The sequence below is a fragment of the Pinus tabuliformis genome, chromosome 3_2 (assembly GCF_031772625.1).
Source record: "Pinus tabuliformis cultivar Carrire ecotype Pingquan chromosome 3_2, CPIR1, whole genome shotgun sequence".
Lineage (NCBI taxonomy): Eukaryota > Viridiplantae > Streptophyta > Pinopsida > Pinales > Pinaceae > Pinus > Pinus tabuliformis.
The window spans coordinates 621,230,254-621,252,258 of NC_142302.1; the positions used below are offsets into that span (position 1 = coordinate 621,230,254).

At 39.4% G+C, this 22,005-nt stretch overlaps 1 protein-coding gene and 1 pseudogene across 5 annotated transcripts in view; both read left to right on the forward strand.

Moving 5' to 3' along the window:
* Positions 1 to 15,790, forward strand: part of MYB4R1 (myb domain protein 4r1) — a 73,815-nt gene extending 58,025 nt beyond the window's left edge. For 4 of the 5 annotated variants that reach the window (XM_089416772.1, XM_089416775.1, XM_089416776.1 and 1 more), the window contains 7 exons: positions 11,118 to 11,432; positions 11,693 to 11,851; positions 11,990 to 12,139; positions 12,359 to 12,550; positions 12,975 to 13,037; positions 13,140 to 13,199; positions 13,293 to 15,790. In XM_089416772.1, the coding sequence (XP_089272898.1) occupies positions 11,118 to 11,432; positions 11,693 to 11,851; positions 11,990 to 12,139; positions 12,359 to 12,550; positions 12,975 to 13,037; positions 13,140 to 13,199; positions 13,293 to 15,237 (2,884 nt within the window). In that variant the 3' untranslated portion in view covers positions 15,238 to 15,790. The remainder of the gene's footprint in view (positions 1 to 11,117; positions 11,433 to 11,692; positions 11,852 to 11,989; positions 12,140 to 12,358; positions 12,551 to 12,974; positions 13,038 to 13,139; positions 13,200 to 13,292) is intronic. The other variant, XM_089416773.1, reaches the window with a different exon arrangement.
* A 2,499-nt stretch (positions 15,791 to 18,289) lies between these two features.
* LOC149182140 (uncharacterized) lies at positions 18,290 to 20,364 on the forward strand (annotated as a pseudogene).
* The last annotated feature ends 1,641 nt before the right edge of the window (positions 20,365 to 22,005 follow it).

Sequence of the window (22,005 nt, forward strand, 5' to 3'; positions counted from 1 at the left end):
CCTCTACACTCTAGCACTGCCTTGTCGCTCCATTGCATCTTCCTTCTACCAACATCTGTCATCCTGCTACTGTCATTCAGGGCTCTTGTAGCCAGATATGATCCAAGAGTTTGGGTACCTCAAGGATCCTGCCCAGTGTTGCGGGGGAGCGCCCCCCCTCCCTCGAACCCGCTCCCGAAGCGCGCTCCGGGCCGGAGCGGCTCGGGAGCGCGCTCCCGTAAAAAGATTTGCGCTCCCTAGTCTGTGAGGGAGCGCTTTTTAATGCCGGGAGCGATCGCTCCCTGATCGCTCCCGGGCATTAAAAAACGCTCCGGGAGCGAATTTTAAAAACACGGGAGCAGTTCGGCGGAAAAAAATTCCGCCGGACCCGAAAAAACAAAAAAATTTAATTAATTTTTTTGGTTTATAAGCCCAATGGGCCAAAAAAAAATCATTTCAATGAGATTGAGCTTGAGCTTGAGAGTTGAGGAAGAGCAAAGGAGCAAGGAGCAAGAGCTGAGGAGCAAGGAGCCAGAGCTGAGGAGCGAGGAGCAAGTGCCAAGGAGCGAGGAGGAAGCTTGCAGAGGTAAGTAACTTAATCATTTAGTTAGTTTAGCTGGTTAGGTAGTTAATTTGGTTAGTTTCATTTACCTGTTTGAGTTTAAAGATCATTAATTTAAATTAAATTAATAAATTAAATGAATTAATCCCAATAAACTAAATTAATTTGCAGATTCAAGACTCAAACCCTACAAACATCAAACACGATGGACCTGAGCATTTTTATTGGCATTTTCCTCTTCCTGGTCCCCTTTCTGGTTATTATGGTGGTGGAGAGTAGGAAACGGAGGGGGCCTGAAACTGAAGAGGTGGATGAAGAAGCCGGAGGAAGTCAAATGGGTGAAAACCCCAGTGAGGAGGATGTGGAGGAGGGTGAACATGAGGGTCAAAAAACTAAACAAGACCAAACTCCATTGTGGAAATATGTTCACAGGGCTGAAACAGGGAGAGGGGGTGGAACCACTAAATTTCATTGCCCCCATTGCAACACTGACTACACAGGCTCATACACCCGTGCTAGAAGACACCTCTGCGGGAAAAGGCCATGGGATGGAGAGAAACAAATAGGAATCAAAACTTGTGACAAGGTGTCAACAGCAGATAGAGCCAAATACATAAAGGAAGAGGAGGACGCCCAATACAGAGCAAAAAGATCAAGGGGTTTTTTGAACCAAGCTCACAAAGAACTCCTTCAGCATCCTCCCAAGGCAGTGGATATGGACATGGAGGCACAGGGTCATCATCTTTACGCCGTAGAACCATATCAGATTTCCTTGATGAGGGGTGTAGGAATGATGTGGATTCAAAAGTTTACAGGTTCCTCTATGCATGTGGGATACCATTCAATGTTCTACGCTCACCTTATTGGCACGAAATGGTTTCTGCCATAAATGATGCCCCTAAAGGATACAAGAGCCCTGGGTATGACAAGGCAAGAACTGTTGGCCTTGATCATGAAAAAGCAAAAATATCACATTCTTTGAATAAAATGACAAGTTCTTGGACTGACAATGGGGTGTACATTGTATCTGATGGATGGACAAATGTAAAAGGCAAGCCATTGATAAGTGTTCTTGCCGTGTCTGTTAGTGGTCCCATCTTTCTAGCTGCACATGATTACTCAGACAAGTTCAAGACCGCTATCAACATTGCAGAAGCATTGCTTGAAACAATTGAGCGTATTGGCCCATACAATGTCATCCAAGTCATCATTGATAATGCTCCTAATTGTAAGGCAGCGGGAGCAATTATTGAGGATAAATACCCGAACATATTTTGGTCTGGATGTTTGGTTCACACATTGAACCTTCTGTTGCATGATATTGTCAAAAACAAAAATGAACAATACCAATGGACTGGTAATTTGTACAAGAAAGGAAAAAAAATGATAAAATTTATTACAAATCATAGCAATACCCATGGCCTTTTCCGCAGTCACTCGAGATTGGAGTTGCTGAAGATTGCGAGGACTAGATTTGGTAGCTATTACCTCACCTTCAGGCGCCTTTTGAAGGTAAGAGAGGCATTAGCTAGCATGGTATCAAGTCCACATTGGCAGGTGTTAAAGGAAAGGGCTACAAATGTAGCTGACATTGCAGGTTTTGAAACGGTGGAGGAGGCCGCTCTTGATGGGCAGTTTTGGACAACTGTGAGACAGGTATTGGATTTCACCAAGCCAATTTATAACATGATTCGGTTTGCAGATACAGACAAACCAGTGATTGGCGAGGTGTATGAGCAAATGGATACCATGTTGGGGGAAATAAAAGACATTGTTCATAACAAAGATCCCGACCTGTACAAACTGATTCACGATCGTGTGTGTGAACGGTGGAATAGGCTTAACCTTCCACTACATTGCTTGGCGTATATCCTTACGCCAAAATACTACTCAGATTCTTGGTTGGGCAAACCTGCAGCAGGGGGTGGTGTTAGGACCAAACCCCATTTAGATCGAGAGGTAACTAGAGGATATCTGGAAGCATTAGAAAAGTTGGTGCCTGACAGGGAGGAATGTGCAGCTGTGCGCCTTGAAATAGGCAGATACTTCACTGGCAGTGGTTTGTATGGTAACTTCCATGCAATGGATGACAAAGATAAATTTGATTCTCTCACATGGTGGGAAACATATGGCGGCCACGGACTTTTGCGAAAATTGGCAATAAAAGTTCTTTCACAGGTTGTAAATTCTTCTTCTGCAGAGAGGTGTTGGAGCACCTACAGTTATATACATAATGTGAAAAGAAACAGGCTCAACGAAAACCGAGCAGAAAGCTTGGTTTATGTGCACTACAACTTGAGGTTGTTGAGCCATTACTGTGATCGGGCTAATGAAGATCCCACATATAAAATTTGGGACAATCACCCTGAGGACGACAATTTGGAGGATGGCATTGTACATATGGAAGAACTAGAAGAGGAGCTTGTACGGGATGAAGCTGAAGCAGTTGCAGCAGCCATGCCACCTCCACCTCCACCATCCAGTAGCAGTTCTCGGGGCCCGAGTCTTGTTCCATTGCTGTCGCCACCTCCATCGACACCCTCGCGTGGAGGCTCTAGTTCTGGTCGTCGGTCTGGGCGGGAGACTCCTAGAAGACCACCACGACCTACTTATACTCCTGGAGACTCTCGTGGCAAGGGCCACTTGTAGATTTACAATTTACTTGTCTTTTTTAGTTTCTATTAGACTTGTCACTTTAGTTTTCATAACTGTTCAGTGTTGAGTTTTGAGTCCTTGACTCTTGACTCTTGACTCTTTCATATCATTATGACATTATGATATTTTTTGTAAACATTATATCACTGTGACAATGAAAATTTGAAGTTTGAAGTTGGGCCTTGGCAATTATAACTCATTGGTAATGATTGTGAATTATGAATATGATGCTTTGTGAAAGACTAAAGTTGTTTCATTTCATCTCATTATTCATGAATCATGTTTCATTTTATAAATTTTTAACATTTCATATCATGTTAACAGTTAGAAGTTAGGACTTAGAAATATCTTCGATATTACTTCTTGTAATGGTTAAACTTGGCTTACAAGTACAACTTGTTACTTTGGTGATCAATGATGATAAATGTTATTGAATTTTCAATTCTGAAAGCTTGAAGTTGAAACTTTAATATTGAATTTGATGAATCATGATTTATAAGACTCAATATGTTGCAGTTGTAATATGTATTTTAATTTTACTAAGGTTGATGACGATTATAATTTCTAGATGATTGATGTGATATGGTTCAATGATCAATTTATGTTTTTTTATGTTTTTTATGTCTATTTCATCATTCTACATGTTTTTGTTGACATATATGTATCAAAAATTAAAAAATATAAAAAATATATATATTTTTAAAAAATCGCTCGGGATTCGCTCCCAAACCGGGAGCTTCTGAAAATGGTCGCTCCCGCTCCCGCTTCCGCTCCCGCTCCCCGCTTCCGCTCCCGCTCCCAAGTAACATTGATCCTGCCCCTCATCTTCTGTAGTCCTCCTGACTACAGCTTGATGTCTCCCCACCTCTTCTCTAGAGGTGCATGAGCACTCATGGCACAATCGTCATCAATCTCGACTTCTTTCTCCGTCTTAGCTGGAGTTGCCTTGGAGTCAGAAGCCTCTCCCTTATTCTTCTTCTTGGCACACTGGGTTGCATAATGACCCAACTCCCCACAATGGAAGCACTTCACCTTGGAGATGTCCTTCTTCTTCCTCTTCCCTTGCTATCCGCAGATAACAAAGTGGCATCCTCTTCGTCCTCTTTCTTGATTCGACCTCCTTTGCTGCTACTTCTCTCCATGGTCAACCGTCTGATCTCTTCTTGGCGAAGAGCTGCCCACATCTCTTCCCATCCTGGAAGATTAGCTCTGTCCAAAATGTTTTCGACAAATGTCTCCCAATCCTCGGAGACTGCATTTCGGGCGGTCCTCACCATGAACTCCTGATCCAGCGTGGCCCCTATGGAAGTAAGTTGGTCCTGAATCTCTTGCAACCTACTGAGGTATATATCTATTTGCTCCCCCTTCTGCATCTGATATGACCGCAACTGATTCTCCAACAACATCTTCCTCTGCACGAAAGTGCCCTGATACAATGTCGTCAAGGTATCCCACATCTTCTTTGCCGCGTTCTTCTTGGCAATATGTGGTATCACATGATCCTTGACCCCATCAAGGATTATTCACTTTGCCTTCACCATTGCATCCTCATACCTTTCATTATCAACTGGGTCAACTGGGATAGCCACGGTTCTCAAGGCGAAGCCCTTGATGCGATGTCTATCCAGAACAAATAGGATCCTGGCCTTCCAAATGATAAAGTTGGAGGCCCCGTCCAACTTGTCCCGATCCCTTAGTTCGTTCATTGCCATCTTCGCTCTTCTATTGGACTTGCTCTGAGTCTCGACTTCCCTCTTGGAAGTTCTCTCCTAGACTCCCTCTGAGTCTCGATTTCCCTGCTGGAAATCTCCTCGCCAATTGTCGATCCGCTCCTCTCCGATCCTCTTTGCAACTGCAACTTGGATCTGGATTTCTTGGCTAGAAATCCCTCAAGGCAGCGACTCCCTCTACCTTGGTTCTGTCCCGTTAGGTATTGTTTTGCTTCAACAACAACAACACCCCACCAGCTTCCCAATCCACAATCTACCCACAGCTCCCTAGGCCCCAACAGCTGAAAAGACTGAGCCTCTTAGTTCTGCGCAATTCCAACAAGGTTGAGTCGCTCCTCTAGCCAACTGTATCAAGCCTACCTGGCTGAGTAGGATGATGTGGCTCTTCGTGAGCCTCTTCTGCCTCTCTCTGCCTCTGCATTGGCTCTCTCTCTGGCTCGAAATGATGACGTAGGTCCTCTGCGTAACTCCTTCTCTACTGCTTTCCGCTTAGGAGCAGCTTTGTCTCTCGGGACAATCGCTACTGCTGCAAATGCCTCTGATTAAGCTGGTGCCTTCAGTTCTCCTGTGATCTGCAACGCTCCGATACCATGTTGAAATTTCTAAGTCTAACACATTAGAAATTCTTCCTGCATTATCTGGTTTATTTCACCTACTTGTTTATTCCTTAACAAGTTGTTTAACAATATAAATACTGAAAATAAACACAAATGCAGTGTCAACTCATATACAGATCATCAACTGAAATAATAGACAAACACACAAGGGACACCGTTATTTTTGGACAATCGTCCCTAGAAAAACCCAAATTGGGAAAACCGGTGCAACGGTTTTGAGGGTTTTATTATTAAGCAACTTTCTTGAGTACAACTAGGGTGCCAAACTAGCTCACCCAACGGAGGTTTCTATATGGCAGTAATACCTCTCTTTAGAAGCAGATATTTAGCGAGTCTGCCCCATGAAAATCCTTCTAGCACTTCTCCAAGGCTCTGCGTCAGCCCTGCTAGCCTTTGCGTAGCTCTGGAACCCCTTGCGTCATCCCTTTAGATCTCTGCGCCAACTCTCTGGCCCTCTGCATCACCCACACAGGCCTTGCTAGCCTCTACGCAGTCTCTCTGGCCTTCTGCGTGTCTCTTGCTGGCTCTGCGTAGCCTCCTCAATCACCGCGCTAACCCTCTGGTACTATCTCTGCCTCTGCTATGCACTCACTGCCCCTCGCTGCAACTCAGATCACTTGTTCGAATTTTCTCAGCAAACCCCGCTTCGGAAAATCGAACTGACTAATCAATCTTGGTGTATCTCCAATTGACCCTCAAGCCTCCTCTTATACTTTTCCTGTTGAGTCTTCAACAACCGAAATTGAGTCCCTAATCAACGGATAAGATTAGATTTGGCTTGATCCACGTCATTTAGAACCTTCTCACCTAGTTTTATATTAATACCCATTAATATTTTGATTTTCCTAAGTTTAGACTTAGGAACTCCATTAAAAATATTATTTATTTTAATATCTCTCTAATCGGGTGGAATTTCCTCAAACCATTTCTGGGTCATCGAGATCTCATGTGCTTTAGCCTCTCTACCAATTTTCATGGCTAGAGCACATCTGGTGCTACCACAAATCAACATCTACTATAGAAAAACTGGCCACAAAAATTAGTGAGATGAATTTTGTCTCTCCCGACACTGATTCAGCTCTGAAACTGGCTCTGAATCGGCTTCACGAAACCCCTACGTCGACCTTTGTGTCAAATCTGCGCAGGCACTTGGATGCTCTACCTGGAACTGCAATTGATCAAGCTGTCTGCTCAATCCAACCCCTGAGAATGACTCGTTGGCCCCTTAAGGAAATCTTCCCGACCTCTAGCAACTGAATCGACCTTTTGTGGCTAAATCGAACTCTGCCTCCGAAGCACTGCTCTGCGCAACCTCACTGAGGAAACTCAACCCTCCTGTAGCTGACTCTTCGGAATTGGAAGTCTTCTTTTGGACTCACTGTCCCTGCCCCTCTCTGTCTCTGCTTCCTTCTCTGGCTTAAACTCTTCTGACAACTGCTGCTGCTCTCTTGAAATCGAAGTGCCCAAGAAAATCAATCTCTACGTGTGTGTTCTCTATCTACCCATCGACTTCTTCTTATAATCTTTTGTTGGACCTCCAACGACCAAGATTAAAACTTAATCAAGGGCCAAGATCATATGAGTGTCGATCCACGTGAGTTTCTAGATGATTCACACCTTATCTTAATTAATACTAATTAATTAACCCCTTTTACTAAGTTTAGATTTATGAAATATTTAAAAAATAGGCTAATAATCTAATAGAGACAATTCTAGGTGGAATTTCCAGAAACAATTTCTGGGTTATGGAGAACTCATGTGTTTTAGTCTCTCCACAAAGTTTCATGACTAGAACACCTCCGATGCTACAAAATCTAACACTCCTCCTCCTTTTCAACTTTGGAACCCTTGCCACCGCTGCTAGAAGTCTCAACTAGTTTGAGCCTTAGCTCCTCTTAAGTGAAGTCGCTCCATAAGCGTTCCCAATCCAGCAACTCCTCCTGTCCAGTAATACTTTAATTGAAGGTATGCCAATCTTTGGTAAACCTATTCAAAGCCATACATACTAGCTCTGTGTCCATGGGCTTCTCTCCAACAATTACTTGCTCATCACAAACTTCTTGAATTTTTGGTGAGATAGGTAGTTACACTCTCACCCTTCTACATCTTAATTGTCCTCGACTTCTCTTTGAGGACCGTCTTTTGGTTCTTGGAAGAATTCCGGTAGAGCTAGACTAAGGAATCCCATGTTTCTTTAGATGTATCTTTACCTGCAACATGAGGGACTACATGATCCAGAAGTCCATCCAGGATCATCCTCTTGGTCTTGGCTTTCTGCGTTTCGAAAAGCCTTAACTCATCTGGATCTGAGGTTCTACAACACCTTTGCCAACGAATTCCTTCAACCCAAACTTGTCCAACAAGAACAATATCCGGACCTTCCAAACACCAAAATTTGAGGCGTCATCCAGTCTATCCTGCTCTCTCAACCCAAATCTTGTGTGATTTATCATCTTTCAAACTTGAAGATTGTGTGTTGGTTGATTCCTGTTCACAACTCTGATACCATGTAGAAAATCCATGAAATTCTGATCTGCTAATATGAGAAATCTGAAATATAATTTCTTCTCAAATAAACACAAAATTTTTCTACTAGATCCGACAGAATAGGAACAAAAATAAAAGCACAATTCACACAATAAAACAACACAATGTTTCTAGGGAACCCAATTGGGAAAACCCTCGCTTGTTTGAGAATATTATTGGAGGAGAATGAACAATAGATCTTTTACAAATACACTTGCTTCAGTAGAGAATACAAACTGATCTTTGAACCTTAGGCCAGGCATGAAACAATCTGCCAGAATACTGATCTGCTTCCCTCAAACTAGCCCACGCTCAAGTCCGAAATCCTAGCGCAATTCCTTAGGAAATAGGCCCCTATTTTCTAGCGCATTCGGTTTCCTAAAAAATGGGAATTTCTTCCTATTTTCGTGCACACTTCCCGAGGGAAATCTTGTCCAATAATTCGCACAAGAAAAACCTTGGCTTCTTTCCCACACAATATCACACAAACCCGTGCTCAATTATGATTACAAATTGTGCATTCGATCTCCTTACAAGCACTTCGAATAGGCTATTGTTAGTAAGTTCTATGTTTGGAAAAGTCGAACTAGTGGTTTCCTAGTTAACAATAGTTAACACATCTTGTTAACTAGTCCTTCCTAAAAATTAGGAGGCTAACTTCAACAATTCTTCCAGTTCCCAAACCAACTCACACTAGAAGACAAATAACTCGGTCTTCCACAAACTTGCAAACTGCCCCTTGAACTTGTCCACATCACTAGAACTCATACATGACTAAGGAGAACTCAAATTCGATTCCTTGAATTAAGGCACAAATCAAGGAATCCATTCCTTCACTACTTTTCAACAATAAGATTAAAGTAAAATAGTCAATTTAGCATTGACAATTTTTGGACTCTAGATTTTGAATATAATATTTAAAAATGTATTTTTTAAAAAATAATATAATATTCTTTAATATAATATTTTTATTTATATTTTTTTCAATAATTTTTTTTTTTTTTAACTTGGTGAAAGTAAAATAAAATTAAAATAACCCTACGTGAAAACATTTTTACTTGGTCAATATAAAATAAAATTAATAAAAAACAACTTTAAAATAAAAATAACTTCATGGGTCGCTACGTGAAAACATTTTTACTTGGTCAACATAAAATAAAATTAATAAAAATAAAAATAACTTAATGGTATTGATCCATGGTATTCATGTGGAATATAGGCTATTTGAAAGGGGAAATTAAACCAACCTAGATCCATCTTAACTTGGGATCTACCAACTGCTAAGAGGAATAAAATTTCCTTTCACCTTAAAAGAGGTTTGCATCTCAAGAGATTTGATCCCTCTTGGTACTTGGTAGATTTGGAGTTAAGATGGATCAAGGCTGGTTTTTAAAATCCCTAGAATTAGGTTAGTAGCTACAATCACTTTTCCTTAGTTTTAGATTTTGAATTGACACAACAAATGTTGGTGTGTTCAAGTCTACCATATTGGTTCTAAGTGGCTTTGATTTTTGCTATTTTAATTGTTGAATTGTGTAAATACAGTACTATCATATTATGCACATTGCTCGAAATCTGATATAGTTGACAAAGTTAAAATTTCATTGTGCTGAGAGGCGTTCTCCCGCCTAGTATGGAAGAGATGTAATGTCCTGTCCTCTTTAACAATTTGCCTAGGTCAAATTATATAAAAGTAAAAGTAAAAAAAAATAAAATTACAAAAAAAATAGAATTAATAATTAAAATAAAATTGAAATAAATTAGTCCATTTACCATTGGCAATTTTGACAACCCATGGTTTTTCTCATGGTATTCTTAATCCATGGTTTTTCCCATGGTATTCTTCTCTAATGTAGCATATTTAAAGACATAAGATTTTATATAATTTAACTTTTACCGTGTAAGATGAAGGCTGAACTTTACTTCAACATGTGCTCATCACTATGTCCTGTATGGTATCTGATGGATATATTTTTGAAAATGAAAATTAGTTATTTTTAGAGTTTCATTTGTTGATCAAGTCCAATAATAGTGGGTGTGCATGTTGATGGAAACTTTGAAAATAACATTATACAATGAAAAGGGATGATAAATAAAAATCAGAATAATAACGAATGCCTATTCCAAAATCGTCTCCAGTAACATTTTCATTTCCTTGAACTGAATCTTTTTTATAACTTTTTTCCTTTTTAAATTTATTCGTAATATGGGATTTAGTTTCAATCAAATTTTAATTTTATAAAATTTTGAAATTTAAATTTTTACGAAATTAAGATGGCAAGAGGAGAAGTTAAATTAAATTAAATTCTGTTATATTTTTTCAAATTAACTTTTATCTAAATTTATAAATATATATTTTAATCTAAAATAATTTGATTAAAATAATAAATAAATTTATATAACATGATACAGTGAAAAGAGATGATAAATAAAACTTGAAATAAATCGAAATAATGACGAACATCTATTCCATAATCATTGCAGCAACATTTTCATTTTCTTGAACATAATTTTTTCTTTATAACTTTTTCCATTGTTTAAATTTATTTGTAATATGAGATTTAGTTCCAATCAATTTTTAACTTTATAAGATTTTTAAATTTAATTTTTGTGAAATTAAAATTGTAATAGAAGAAGTTAAATTAAATTATTATTTTTTTAATATTTTTTTTTTTAAAATTTAAAGTAATTTGATTAAAATTAATAAAATAATAAATAAATTTATGTTAATAAATATTTTAAAAAAATAAACTGACCCTAGATCCTTCTTAAATCCGGATGTACCAAGCGTCAAAAGGGATCAAATCTCTTGAGGTACAAACCACTTTTAGAGCAAAAAGAGATTTGATCCCTCTTGACGCTTGGTAGATCTGGATTTAAGATGGATCTAGGCTGGTTTAATTCAATTGTTGCAATTCTACAAATGGACATCTTGAAAGATTCTGAAGTTATATAATACTTGTGACTGACACTGTGATAGTATTGGATGGACTTGTTTGCTAGCAATAGATTCTTTGCTGGTAATAATTTGAAGCTACTCTGTTGCAGGTGGTTAAATAATGAAGATCCTTTAATCAGCCGTAGTCCGTGGACAAAAGAAGAAGACAAAAAGCTTTTGATCATTGTGCAAAAAAAGGGACTCCATAACTGGGTGCATAACTCAAACTCGTTGGGCACTAACAGAACGCCTTCACAGTGCTTATCACGGTACCAACGAAGCCTTAATGCATACATTATGAAGAAGGAGTGGACTGAGGAAGAAGATGAACAGCTTCGTGCGGTTATTGAAACTTATGGGGAGAATGACTGGCAGATTGTTGCTGCTAACATTGAAGGGCGGACTGGTGCTCAATGTCTAAACAGGTTGAGATTGAGCTTCTTCTTTTCCTGTTTTTATTGAGCTATTTTTTAAATAAACTCCGGGAAACCAAAACTAGGCAGAATTTGAAGGAAGGTATCCCAGCTGTTTGGTATCTTCTATTAAAATTGCAAATACATCTGTACTAGCTTCTGATCTTGCATTTCATCTTGAAGGTTTAGTTATGATTTTCCTTTATTGGACTTGTGCTTTGTTTCTGCTACTCTTGTATCTCTCTTGATATCTTCTGCGTACAATTATGTAGATGGTGCAAGTCCATTCATCCAGGTAGGAAAAAGGTTGGAAGATGGACAGTGGAGGAAGACAAGCGACTAAAACTGGCTGTCATGGTATATGGACCTAAAAGTTGGAAAAAGATTGCATCCTTTGTTCCTGGCCGAACTGAAGTCCAATGCAGAGAAAGGTATCCTTGTACTATTTTCTTATTATATTTGATAAGTGGAAGACATTCTGAAATGTCAGCTATAATTAATATATGGAGGATTTTCAGTTCTGCTCTTTAAGATTCTTGTTAAAACTTCCTTATAACATTTTGGGACAGGTGGTGCAATGTCATTGATCCTTCATTGAAGCTGGATGAATGGACAGAAGAGGAGGACACCAAATTGAAAGAGGCAGTTTCTCTCCATGGATATTGCTGGGCCAAGGTTGCTCTGTCTGTCCCTCCTCGAACTGATAATCAATGCCGGCGGTCTGTATACTTATCCTTCCCTTTGGAATGTCATATTATGCTTAATTTATCAGGGTCTTTAGAAACATCCTGACTATTGCTCGTGAGAGGAAAAAAGACACCTGATGACCTTATATAGTTGTATTCAACTAAAATCTCTGTTTAAGACTATGTTGTGTCTTGTGCATCTCTGTGGGACCTATATTCATAATGTTAACTCCATGTCTCCCATAATTGCAGGAGGTGGACGGTTTTACATCCACAAGAACTGGTTGCAGCTCAAAAGGCTGGAAAAATACGGAAAGCAGCTCTGATATCCAATTTTGTTGGCCGGAAGAAGGAAAGGCCTACAATTGGTCCTAGTGATTTTGTTCCAGAACAGGAGGGAGGGTCATGTTCTGAGGCAAATGGAGATAAGGGGGAAAAGACCTGGTATGCATTTCATATTATTGCCTGTTAGTTCATCATGAACAATTGAATGCTTTTGATTAGGGTATTCAAATGGTTCCATGGTTTGCCATGCCAGAATATATATATATATATATATATATAAGTCAATTTAATTGGCCGGTCATACTGGTTCTGTACTGGACCAGCCAGTTTGATATGGAACCAGTCACTGAACCAGTTCAAGGGTCAGACCATCCTGTTATAGGGTCAAACTGACTGAATTGGCCAGTTCTTGTTCTGGTTTAGTTGGTTTTGAAAACCCTTGTCCTTTGAAATAGATTTTAGGCAATTCTCTTGGACTTTTTACATTATATTCTGAGAACTTTGACTAGAGTTGAAATTGACATTTTCCAATAATTATGTCTTACACTATTTATGTTTGGATTATGTTTCCCTTCTTGGTCAGCAGTCTTCGTGTTCAGAAGAGAGGCCAGCCTTCACGTACAAATGATAAGAATACAGAGCCCAGGTAACACTATCTATTGCAATAGTTTATCTGAGTGTGTTCATCAAAGTGAAATTTGACTTGTTTATCTTAACTTGCAATTCAATTCTTTTCTTTGTCCATCAGAGTTACAAAAAGGAAGAAAAGTTGCCATACAAGTAGGCAGGAGGATTACCAGAAGTCTAGGTGAGTATCTAGTTATTGGTAGACTTGAGAGTGTTGAGATCATTGAATGTGAAGAAAACTTACTGTAACTATGTTATGTGCTTAATTCTGCAGTGAGGAACCTACTGGCCAAAATAAGTCACAGAAGGGAGCAGACAAGAGGGTAAGGAGAAAGAGGACCAAATCAGTAGCTGCCCCAAAAACGTGCAACTTGGATATAGATGATAGAAGGATAAATGAGGTTGGAAAATTTGCTTCTCTTGAAGATCAGGCTCATGGACTTGCGAGTGCAAATAATAGCGGTGACAGGTTTCAATCAGTTGTAGGGGCCACAGGCCAAATTGAAGAAATATCATCAGTTCTAGATCAAGATGGGGAAGCTCCTTTTCTTTCTAATTCATTAGACAATAAGGTGAAGGGTAAGCGAATGAAATTACGTGACAAAGCCAGACTTGTCAACCAGAAAACGGGTCATTCCGAAATAGTGCAATATACAACAGCTGTGCATATGAATTCTAATGGCCTTGCAAGTGTGGAAGGCGCTGAAGCTCATCTGTCCTGTGTTAAATTAGGTAAGAGGGAGAGGGCAAAGCGAACTAAACCACTAAAAAAGGACAGGAGCGTCAACCAGGAACATGATCATGAAACAATGCAGTGTGAGATACCTTCTAATGGCTTGTTCGTTGCAAGTGTGGAAGGTGCTGAAGCTCATGCATCCTGTGGTAAATTAGCTAAGAGGGCGAGGACAAAGCGGAATAAACCACTTCAAAAAAACTGGTTTGTCACCCAGGAACAGCATGATCATGAATCGATGCACCTTGCGACACCATCTGTCCCTGAAGATGAATCTCTTCAACTTGCACCAGACTCTAGTAGTTACAGGAATGAAATAGCTGTACATAAACATGGAGAAAATGAAACTGTATCTTTAATAAATTGTAACCAAGACGGTGGAAAGGTTCCTGTAGTCTCAATCAAGTCCAATAAGAGAGTAAGGAAAAAGCAGTATAATTCAGTCAAAAAAGGCTCAGATAAAATGGTACCTATGAGCAGGAAGCAAAATATATCAGCTGGCAAAGCAAGTCATGCAAAACATAAAAATGATGATCAGGACGTGTTGCAGGTTGTAATGCCTAATGCCAATGAGCAAGGCAATTTAGATGGGATGCCTATTGGTGTTGATGGAACAGAAGCTTGGTCACACCATGTAGAACCAGATAAGTCAGTAATAGTAAACCAGACTGAATCAGCTCCAAAATTCAATCATACTGGGCTGGGAAAAGATTATCAGGAAAAATCCCAGTTTGAGATGATTCCGTGCACAGTAAGGACAGCTAATGATGTTTCTTTTGAGTTTGCCAGCATGGTTAAACAAATTGCAGACTGTTGTAGACATGACAGACGTCAAAGTGAACAGATCCTTGTATTACCAGCCGAGAAAGCTTTGAATACTTGTCAAGGTTATAATATAGGTACTCGGAGTAGTGATGATGCGATAAAGCCCTCTGCAGAAAATAGAATAGAAGGTTATAATTCACTAGATTCCTGTGGTTTACCAGACACAGAGGCTGGTTTAAGACAAGGGGATGAAAAGACAGTGGCTTTGGCTACAAAAACTATTTTGTCATGGCCTTTTTGTTTTGGTTTACAAGATGTTTTGAGAAATAAACTCAAGGGAACAAAAGACCATGTTAATATTACTGAAGAGAGGCCAGGAAATACTTGCCATCTTGGGGGAGATGACTTGCGATTTGGTGGTTTAGTTTCTGTAAAACAAGAGAAGAGCATTGAAAAGCTTGAAAATAGCCAAAAAGAAAATAAAGGTTTCCAACTTTCCAATGAAGATAATACTCCAAAGAATGACAAAATGTCTCTAGCTTTAGCTGATACAGAGACATGTATCAAGGAGGGTATTAATGAAAAAGCTGAGCAGGAAAATGATGTGCAGCCAAGGAGAAGTAGAAGAGCCAATCGAACTGGTGTCAACTATAAGGAACTCTTGAAGGGTAATGTTTGGCCATCCCTGCAGGACTTCAAAAAACAAGGACATCGGAGATAGAATAAGCACACTGCTATTAATAATAATCTATATATAATCCTTGCAAGTTGGCAGAAATGAAGGCATATGATTTATAAGCAACTAGGGAACAGTATAAAATGGAATTTGTATTCAGATCTTTGTTGAAAGGGAGGATCAAACTATGTTGATGATGTCCACATATGGACAACTATGTACCTAGAACAGATTGCACCTAGAGACATAGCAACAAGGACAATTGGTACTGTACCTAGTAACGTGGTGCAAGAGTGAATGCCAGCTTGTCCTCCCGTGACATGGAAATGCCAACTTTGAAGATGGAAATTTTGTTACTGGAATTGAATGTCGAAGCTTGCCATTGCAGGAGCACATACAAGGGAAGGAAACCTGATTTTCGGTAAATAAGAGCATGCAGTCTTTAGTATCCTCTGAAAGATGTACCTATATGTTGTCCCCAGACAAAAGCTACAGGAAAGAGTATACAGTGTCCAATCGAAAATTCTCAAGTTGTCTATTTTTCATTTGCAATACAAATGATGCATATCTTTCATCCCAGTGGAGTTCTTTATTTTTACATCTTGTCAGGATCTGATTGGATCATTATCGGTTATACATATATAATGCGTCTGCTATGTTTGCAGGTTTTTATTTCTCAATTAGGAGATTCTTGTGTGTTGGTCTGAATGGCATGATTATGGAATCAATTTGTTATTTGATCTGGCATTTCCCCAAACATTCCGTTTATTGGATTAAGCAAAGAACGCACATTATACCTTCATGAAGTGCATAAATAAAGTAAAATGGTAATTATGGTAAATAGTTCCAACCAAACATGAAATATATAGAGGTGTTCTTCACACATTCTTTTGCGTTTTTTCTGCTAGTCAGTTACTAGACCAGTTAATAGTGTCTTGAAACAATTTACAGGCAATGCCCGATCCCTTTGGCGCATTGCAAATAGCAGCAGTACTAGAGGGATGGGACTTGTTTTGGATATGGTAAATGTCCCTTGAAAGGGGGTCCTGCAGCGTGCATTGTTATTATGACATTGTGCTTGCTTAAGATGCTTAATTTTTTGAGAAATCTAGGGCAGTCAATGTTAACAATTTCTCTGCTTGATAATTTCTTGTGATATTTTTTTACTTCTTAACTTATGATACTTTCTTTGTTATTTTATTAGTGTGTTCTCTTCATCAAGACAATTACAAATAATTAAAGACAAGTAACACCGTATATAGGCTTCTCCAGCCAGGGCCAAAACCTCTCACCTCTTGAGAGGAAAACCCGATAAAATTCTTCTTCTAGATCTTCAATTGATAAGGACCAAGACCATTGCATGGACCCTTGATATAGTATCCTTCCAAGAACCTTGTCACCCACCTTGATGTTCTGCCTCTTCCTTCCTTTGCCTTTCTTCCTAGAGAAACTCGGTCTCTATCTCTTATACTGCACCTTCACAATTTCCCTAGAGAATCTCAGTCTCTATGTCTTCTAGAGAGAAACTTGGTCTGTACTTTGATTTAGAAGAGTCTCTCTTGCTGCCCCACAAGAATTTCACTGCCTTAACTTTGCACTGCCCAGAAGAAATTTTTGCCCAGATTTCGCACTGCCCAGAAGAAACTTCGCTCTACACAGAAAATGACGTCCTAGAAGAATCTTCACACTTCTCTTTTGTTGCTTCTTCTTCACTCTCCTTTTAGCCTTCTTCGTGACTTTCTTCTGCCTTCTCTTCACACTTTTCTAGTGAATGCTTGTCTGAATTGTATTTTTCCGAGCGAGGCCGAGTAGGGCTATTTATACCCTTCTTCGCTTCCTTCCAGGCCGACTTGATAGCTGGAGTTTAGGCCGACTTCATCTTGCATTTTCTTCATAGTTTGTAGGTCGACTTGAAGGGGTTTGGTGACAAGTTCTTGGAGGATACTTTACATAGACAATATTGACCTTTTCACAAAGTGTAGCATGACTTCTTTTACATGACAACGACTAGAAGAATAAACCCTAAAGACTCTCAATGGGAATCTTGACTCGAAAACAAAATCCATTGCTCATGAAACCCATGAAGCAAGTCAATAAAATAATTTAATTTCTCTTATTTACATCTCATTACATAAAATCATAATTATATGTCATTAATATTATGAAGACCGAACCTAGTTACACTTTTCAACACTCCCTCTTAACTAGAGAGGTATTCATAATGGTACCTTGTGTTGTAACTTTTTCCGACCCTTGGAAAGTTACATTTTTTTTTTATTAGGCCAATTTACCTTTCAGTGAAATCTATGAACATATATAAAATATCATGGAAATATGGTTGCTGGGTTAATTTGAATGATTTTGAATATTTTAAATATGCAATTTTATTAAAAATATAAAATTATATTTTTATTAGAATAATTTTATTTAAAATTTAAAATTATTTGAAAAAGAAAATGTTGGGCTTATTACCCCATCTTTAAGTTTTCCATTTCGGACCCCCCAGGTCATCCTAGATATAATAGCTAAGGTGGGGTCCGAAATCTTGTTTTGAAAAAAACTGCTTCTTCTACGTGGCAGAAATTGGAGCATTTCGGCCCCCCTAGGTGCAAAACAACTTACCCATTATGAGACCCCTCCGAAATCGACTGGTGGTTTCAGGGACAACGCAAAGGTTAATTTTGCCAGTTAGGGTTTAAGGTGGCAATACGATCCTTGTGTGGCCATGGCCATGTTTCAGATGCGCAACATCTCTCTTAGCCACGAGAACGACAGCTACTGTAAATCAAATTTTTTCTAATAAATTTGGGATGACAGATATCTTCTGGCTCGGGTAATGATGCTTGGAATGGACAGGAGTAGAGGTTTGCTGAGGATGCACGCATAATGGCAGAGCAGGATGCAGCTGCACAAAGATATGTTGCCACTGTGTTTAGTTCATAGCCGTATCAATGAGAATTCGTCAATATTCATTCAGAGCGCAGCTGTGACCTTTCGGAAAGGATTGCTGGAAAAGAAAAGTCAGGCAGCTATGGAGCTGATCTACTTGGTCTAATGATCTCTGTATGCTAAGAATACACAAGATGTATGTATGAGTATGGAGGAAATCGTTGATGAATGCAAGATTTTCTACTTTACGGGACATGAAAGTACAACAAACCTGTTGACATGGACCATGATATTACTGGGAAATGGAATGCATCAAGATTGGCAGGTGCATGCATGCAAAGAGGTGTTGGGTATGTAAATAAAAGGCCCCAGATGCAGATAGCGTGAATCGCTTTAAGATTATGGGAATGATTCTAAATGAGGTCCTCAGACTTTATCCACCAGCACAGCGTTTATGCAACAACAGACATACAAACCAATGAAGCTTGGAAACCTCTCAATTCCTGCAGGCATTGGCCCTCTGCTTCCAATCCTTGCAATCAACCGTGATCCATCGTTGTGGGAAAATGATGTAAAGGAGTTTAACCCATCACGATTTGGTGAGGGAATTGCAAAAGCCGCAAAGCATCCATTCACATTCATGCCATTTGGAATTGGTCCAAGGGTATGCTTGGGGCAGAACTTTGCTCTGTTGGAGGCGAAAGTAGTATTAGCCACGTGTCTGCAACGATTTTCTTTGTCATTTTGCCATCTTATGCTCATGCACCTGTCATGTTTCTCACCATGCGACCCCAACATGGAGCCCAAGTGATCCTACACATGAACTAGTGCATCTGTACAATTATCTTCTTCTGTTGCTCCAAACCAGGAATTACAATTATTCCCACAACTTAGCATTTCTGCAGGGGTTTCTAATACATTTGATAACCTTGTTCCATGGCATGTTGTTCACCAAACCTCAGATTTTAATAACATAACATCAATGCTCATGGAGCAATGTCTTTATTCTTTAGACCTTCAGAATTTCAATTGTGATTGGTTCAGCGATACCGAATATCCACCATTGCATCCTGGAGCTGAATCTTGGGTACAAACTGAAAGTGAAGTCACAGTTGCATGCCAAGATTGGAATTATGTTACTGCCCAGCCTGTAACCCAAAATAATGAATCTATATGCTTGGAGAATATCCCAGAACTCAATCCTGGTAGCCATGATACTGAAACAGTTGTAATTTTTTGACATGGACAACAACGAGAGTGGGGGGCAGTGCCTATGGCTCCTCAGGCAGATGTGAGTGATACCAAGGGACAGTTTTGTTCAGAGCAAGGCTTTGTGAAAATGACATTGCTTTCAAGGAATTCTGATGTTTGGAGAATGCAAAGAGTGCAATGTTAGAAAATTCTGTTTCTACCCCAGATTTTTAAATTTTGTTAGTCCACTAGATGCTGTGAATATTGTCACTACATGCAGTAATGGTGAACCAAGTGTACACATGGGGAAAGGGGCATATTGTGGAGGCTAGGAACTTCAACAAAACATAGGATCGAGAAGCTGAAGGTGCTGATCCAGAGAGTCCAGATAATGAAGTTGCAGGTGAAGTATCCAGGATAAGGGATGTTGTGGGCAAGGTTCCCGGTTTAGCTGTGGTACTTGTTGGAGCAAGAAAGGATTCTGAGACGCATGTTCGTAGCAAGAAAAAAGCTTGTGAAGAAGTGGGAATTATGTCCCTTGGGAGTGACTTGCCTCAAGAAGCAAGTGAAGATGAAATTTTAAGGACTGTTATGATGATCCTTCCGCTCATGGTGGTCTTGTTCAACTTCCTCTTCCACAACATATTTCTGAGGAGAAGATTTTAAATGCTGTAAGCATAGAGAAGGATGATGATGGCTTCCATCGTTTGAACATAGGACGTCCTGCTATGCGAGGGAGAGAGCCTCTATTTGTCCCTTGTACCCGAAAGAATGTATAGAGCTGTTGGTTCGATCTGATATAGATATGATGGGAAAGAGAGCAGTTGTGATAGGCCATAGCAATATTGTTGGAAAACCAGTCCCTATGCTTTTGCAGATATTACTCGGGAGGCAGATATTGTTGTTTCTGCCGCAGGTGTGGAAAATTTGGTTCGTGGTGACTGGATGAAGCCTGGAGCTGTGGTGATTGATGTTGGCATAAATCCTGTGGACGATCACAATAGCAAAAGAGGTTACCGATTATATTTTGACAAGATCAAGATGGAGGTGGAGGCACTGGAGCGGATAAAAGACGAATATCAAAACTTTTGAGAGAAATAAGATTTCTTTGATTTCAATGTACTTGTTCGCATCAAGGAATCAATGGTTGATGTTTCATCTTGCGAGATAGCTTTGGCTGTAGAGGAAGAGCTGGAACATAGTTATGAGAGTGGCCATGCCTTCTTGAGGGATTTGAAACTTGTTATAGCCCAGATAGCAGCGAAGGATTGGTCCCCTGTAGATTTGAAGCGTGTTGCTATGAAGGTTGATATCCTTCGCAGGAATTTGGTTTCTGCTGTTAAAGCAGGATGCATTGATTTGCAGGACACAGGTCTTGAGCTTGCAGCTCTAGATGAATCTACATCGAATGATAAAATATTGTGTCGTCTCAGATCAGCACTAGAAAGTGTCTTGGAAAGAAGAGGAAAAAATGGTGATATGTGGCACTCTAAATTTCAGGACTTTTTAGGGGCATTGACTGAGAGACGGCATGATCGTGTTCAGACGTGGCTTTGCAGCAACACTACAGAATTTTCTGGCAATAATGATATACAAAAGTTGCAACTGGAGGCAATTTTAGCCCTAGCAGAATTGAAGCAGGGGTTTTCTGCGTGTGGTTGTAAATGTTTTGTATGTTTTTGGCGATGTGTTCTAGAGAAAGGCCATTCCTCTGATCACTCTTGTATAAGTAACCATGTTTGTGTCGAAAAGTGCATATATTGTTCTCTTGAATTAGATCAAGGAAATGAAGTGGAGAAATTCTCTACTCAATTTGATATTCTTGGCTTTGATGTATAGATCGTTCATATATTTCATGATGGGGTGAGCACAAAAACATTCATCATCAGATTGTTACAGTCTAGAAGGAAAGGGAGAATCGAATATCTTCCCTCAGTTCAAGTTTGCAAGTATTTATGAAGCATCGTAGGAAGTCTCAACACATTCCAGAGGAGAATAAAGAGACAATAAACTCGATTCATTTCAGTCTGACCAACTGAACAATAAAAGGTCACAAGCAGCATTGCTTCTGAGACAAGAATATATATTCCAGGAAAATCAAGGACAAACAAGATCTGAAAAGTGCCAAAAGCCACTCATCAGGTGGTCAAGTTTTGACATTGTTGCATTGATGAGTGGTCAAGTTTTAACTTTGTTGCATTCTATCTACTCAAGCATCAAGGAAAGGACATTGAACATTGAAGATTGCGAGGTGATTGCATTGGAAGACTAATTTTGCTGAAGTTTAGAGACCAGAAGTATTTTTGTGAAAGCCTCGAGGAACAGAGTCATATGTAAAGCAATTGAATTTTTTCAGCATTGTTGGGCAATATGAGAGGTTCCTGTTACATGCATAAACCTTGTGAAGAGTGCAAGTACATGACTTGTTTTACATCAGATTTAAAACTGATTCTGACTTCATTTGAGAAGAGGTTGAAGTATTCAATTGTATTGAAAACATTCAAGGCAAGGGTCCCTAGTTCAATTTTCAGTTGGTGACCACACTGATAGGTGTCATTCCAAAAAATGGAAAGAAGACAAAATCAAGACAAAATGGTCTATTGCAACATAAATCTTATTACAGCGAGAAACTTTGGCATGCTCTGCGAGCTTTATTACAGATGATGGGCATCATATTGGCTGTGATCATTTCAAGAATATTTTTCATCATGTCATTTCTGTCATTGATAAATT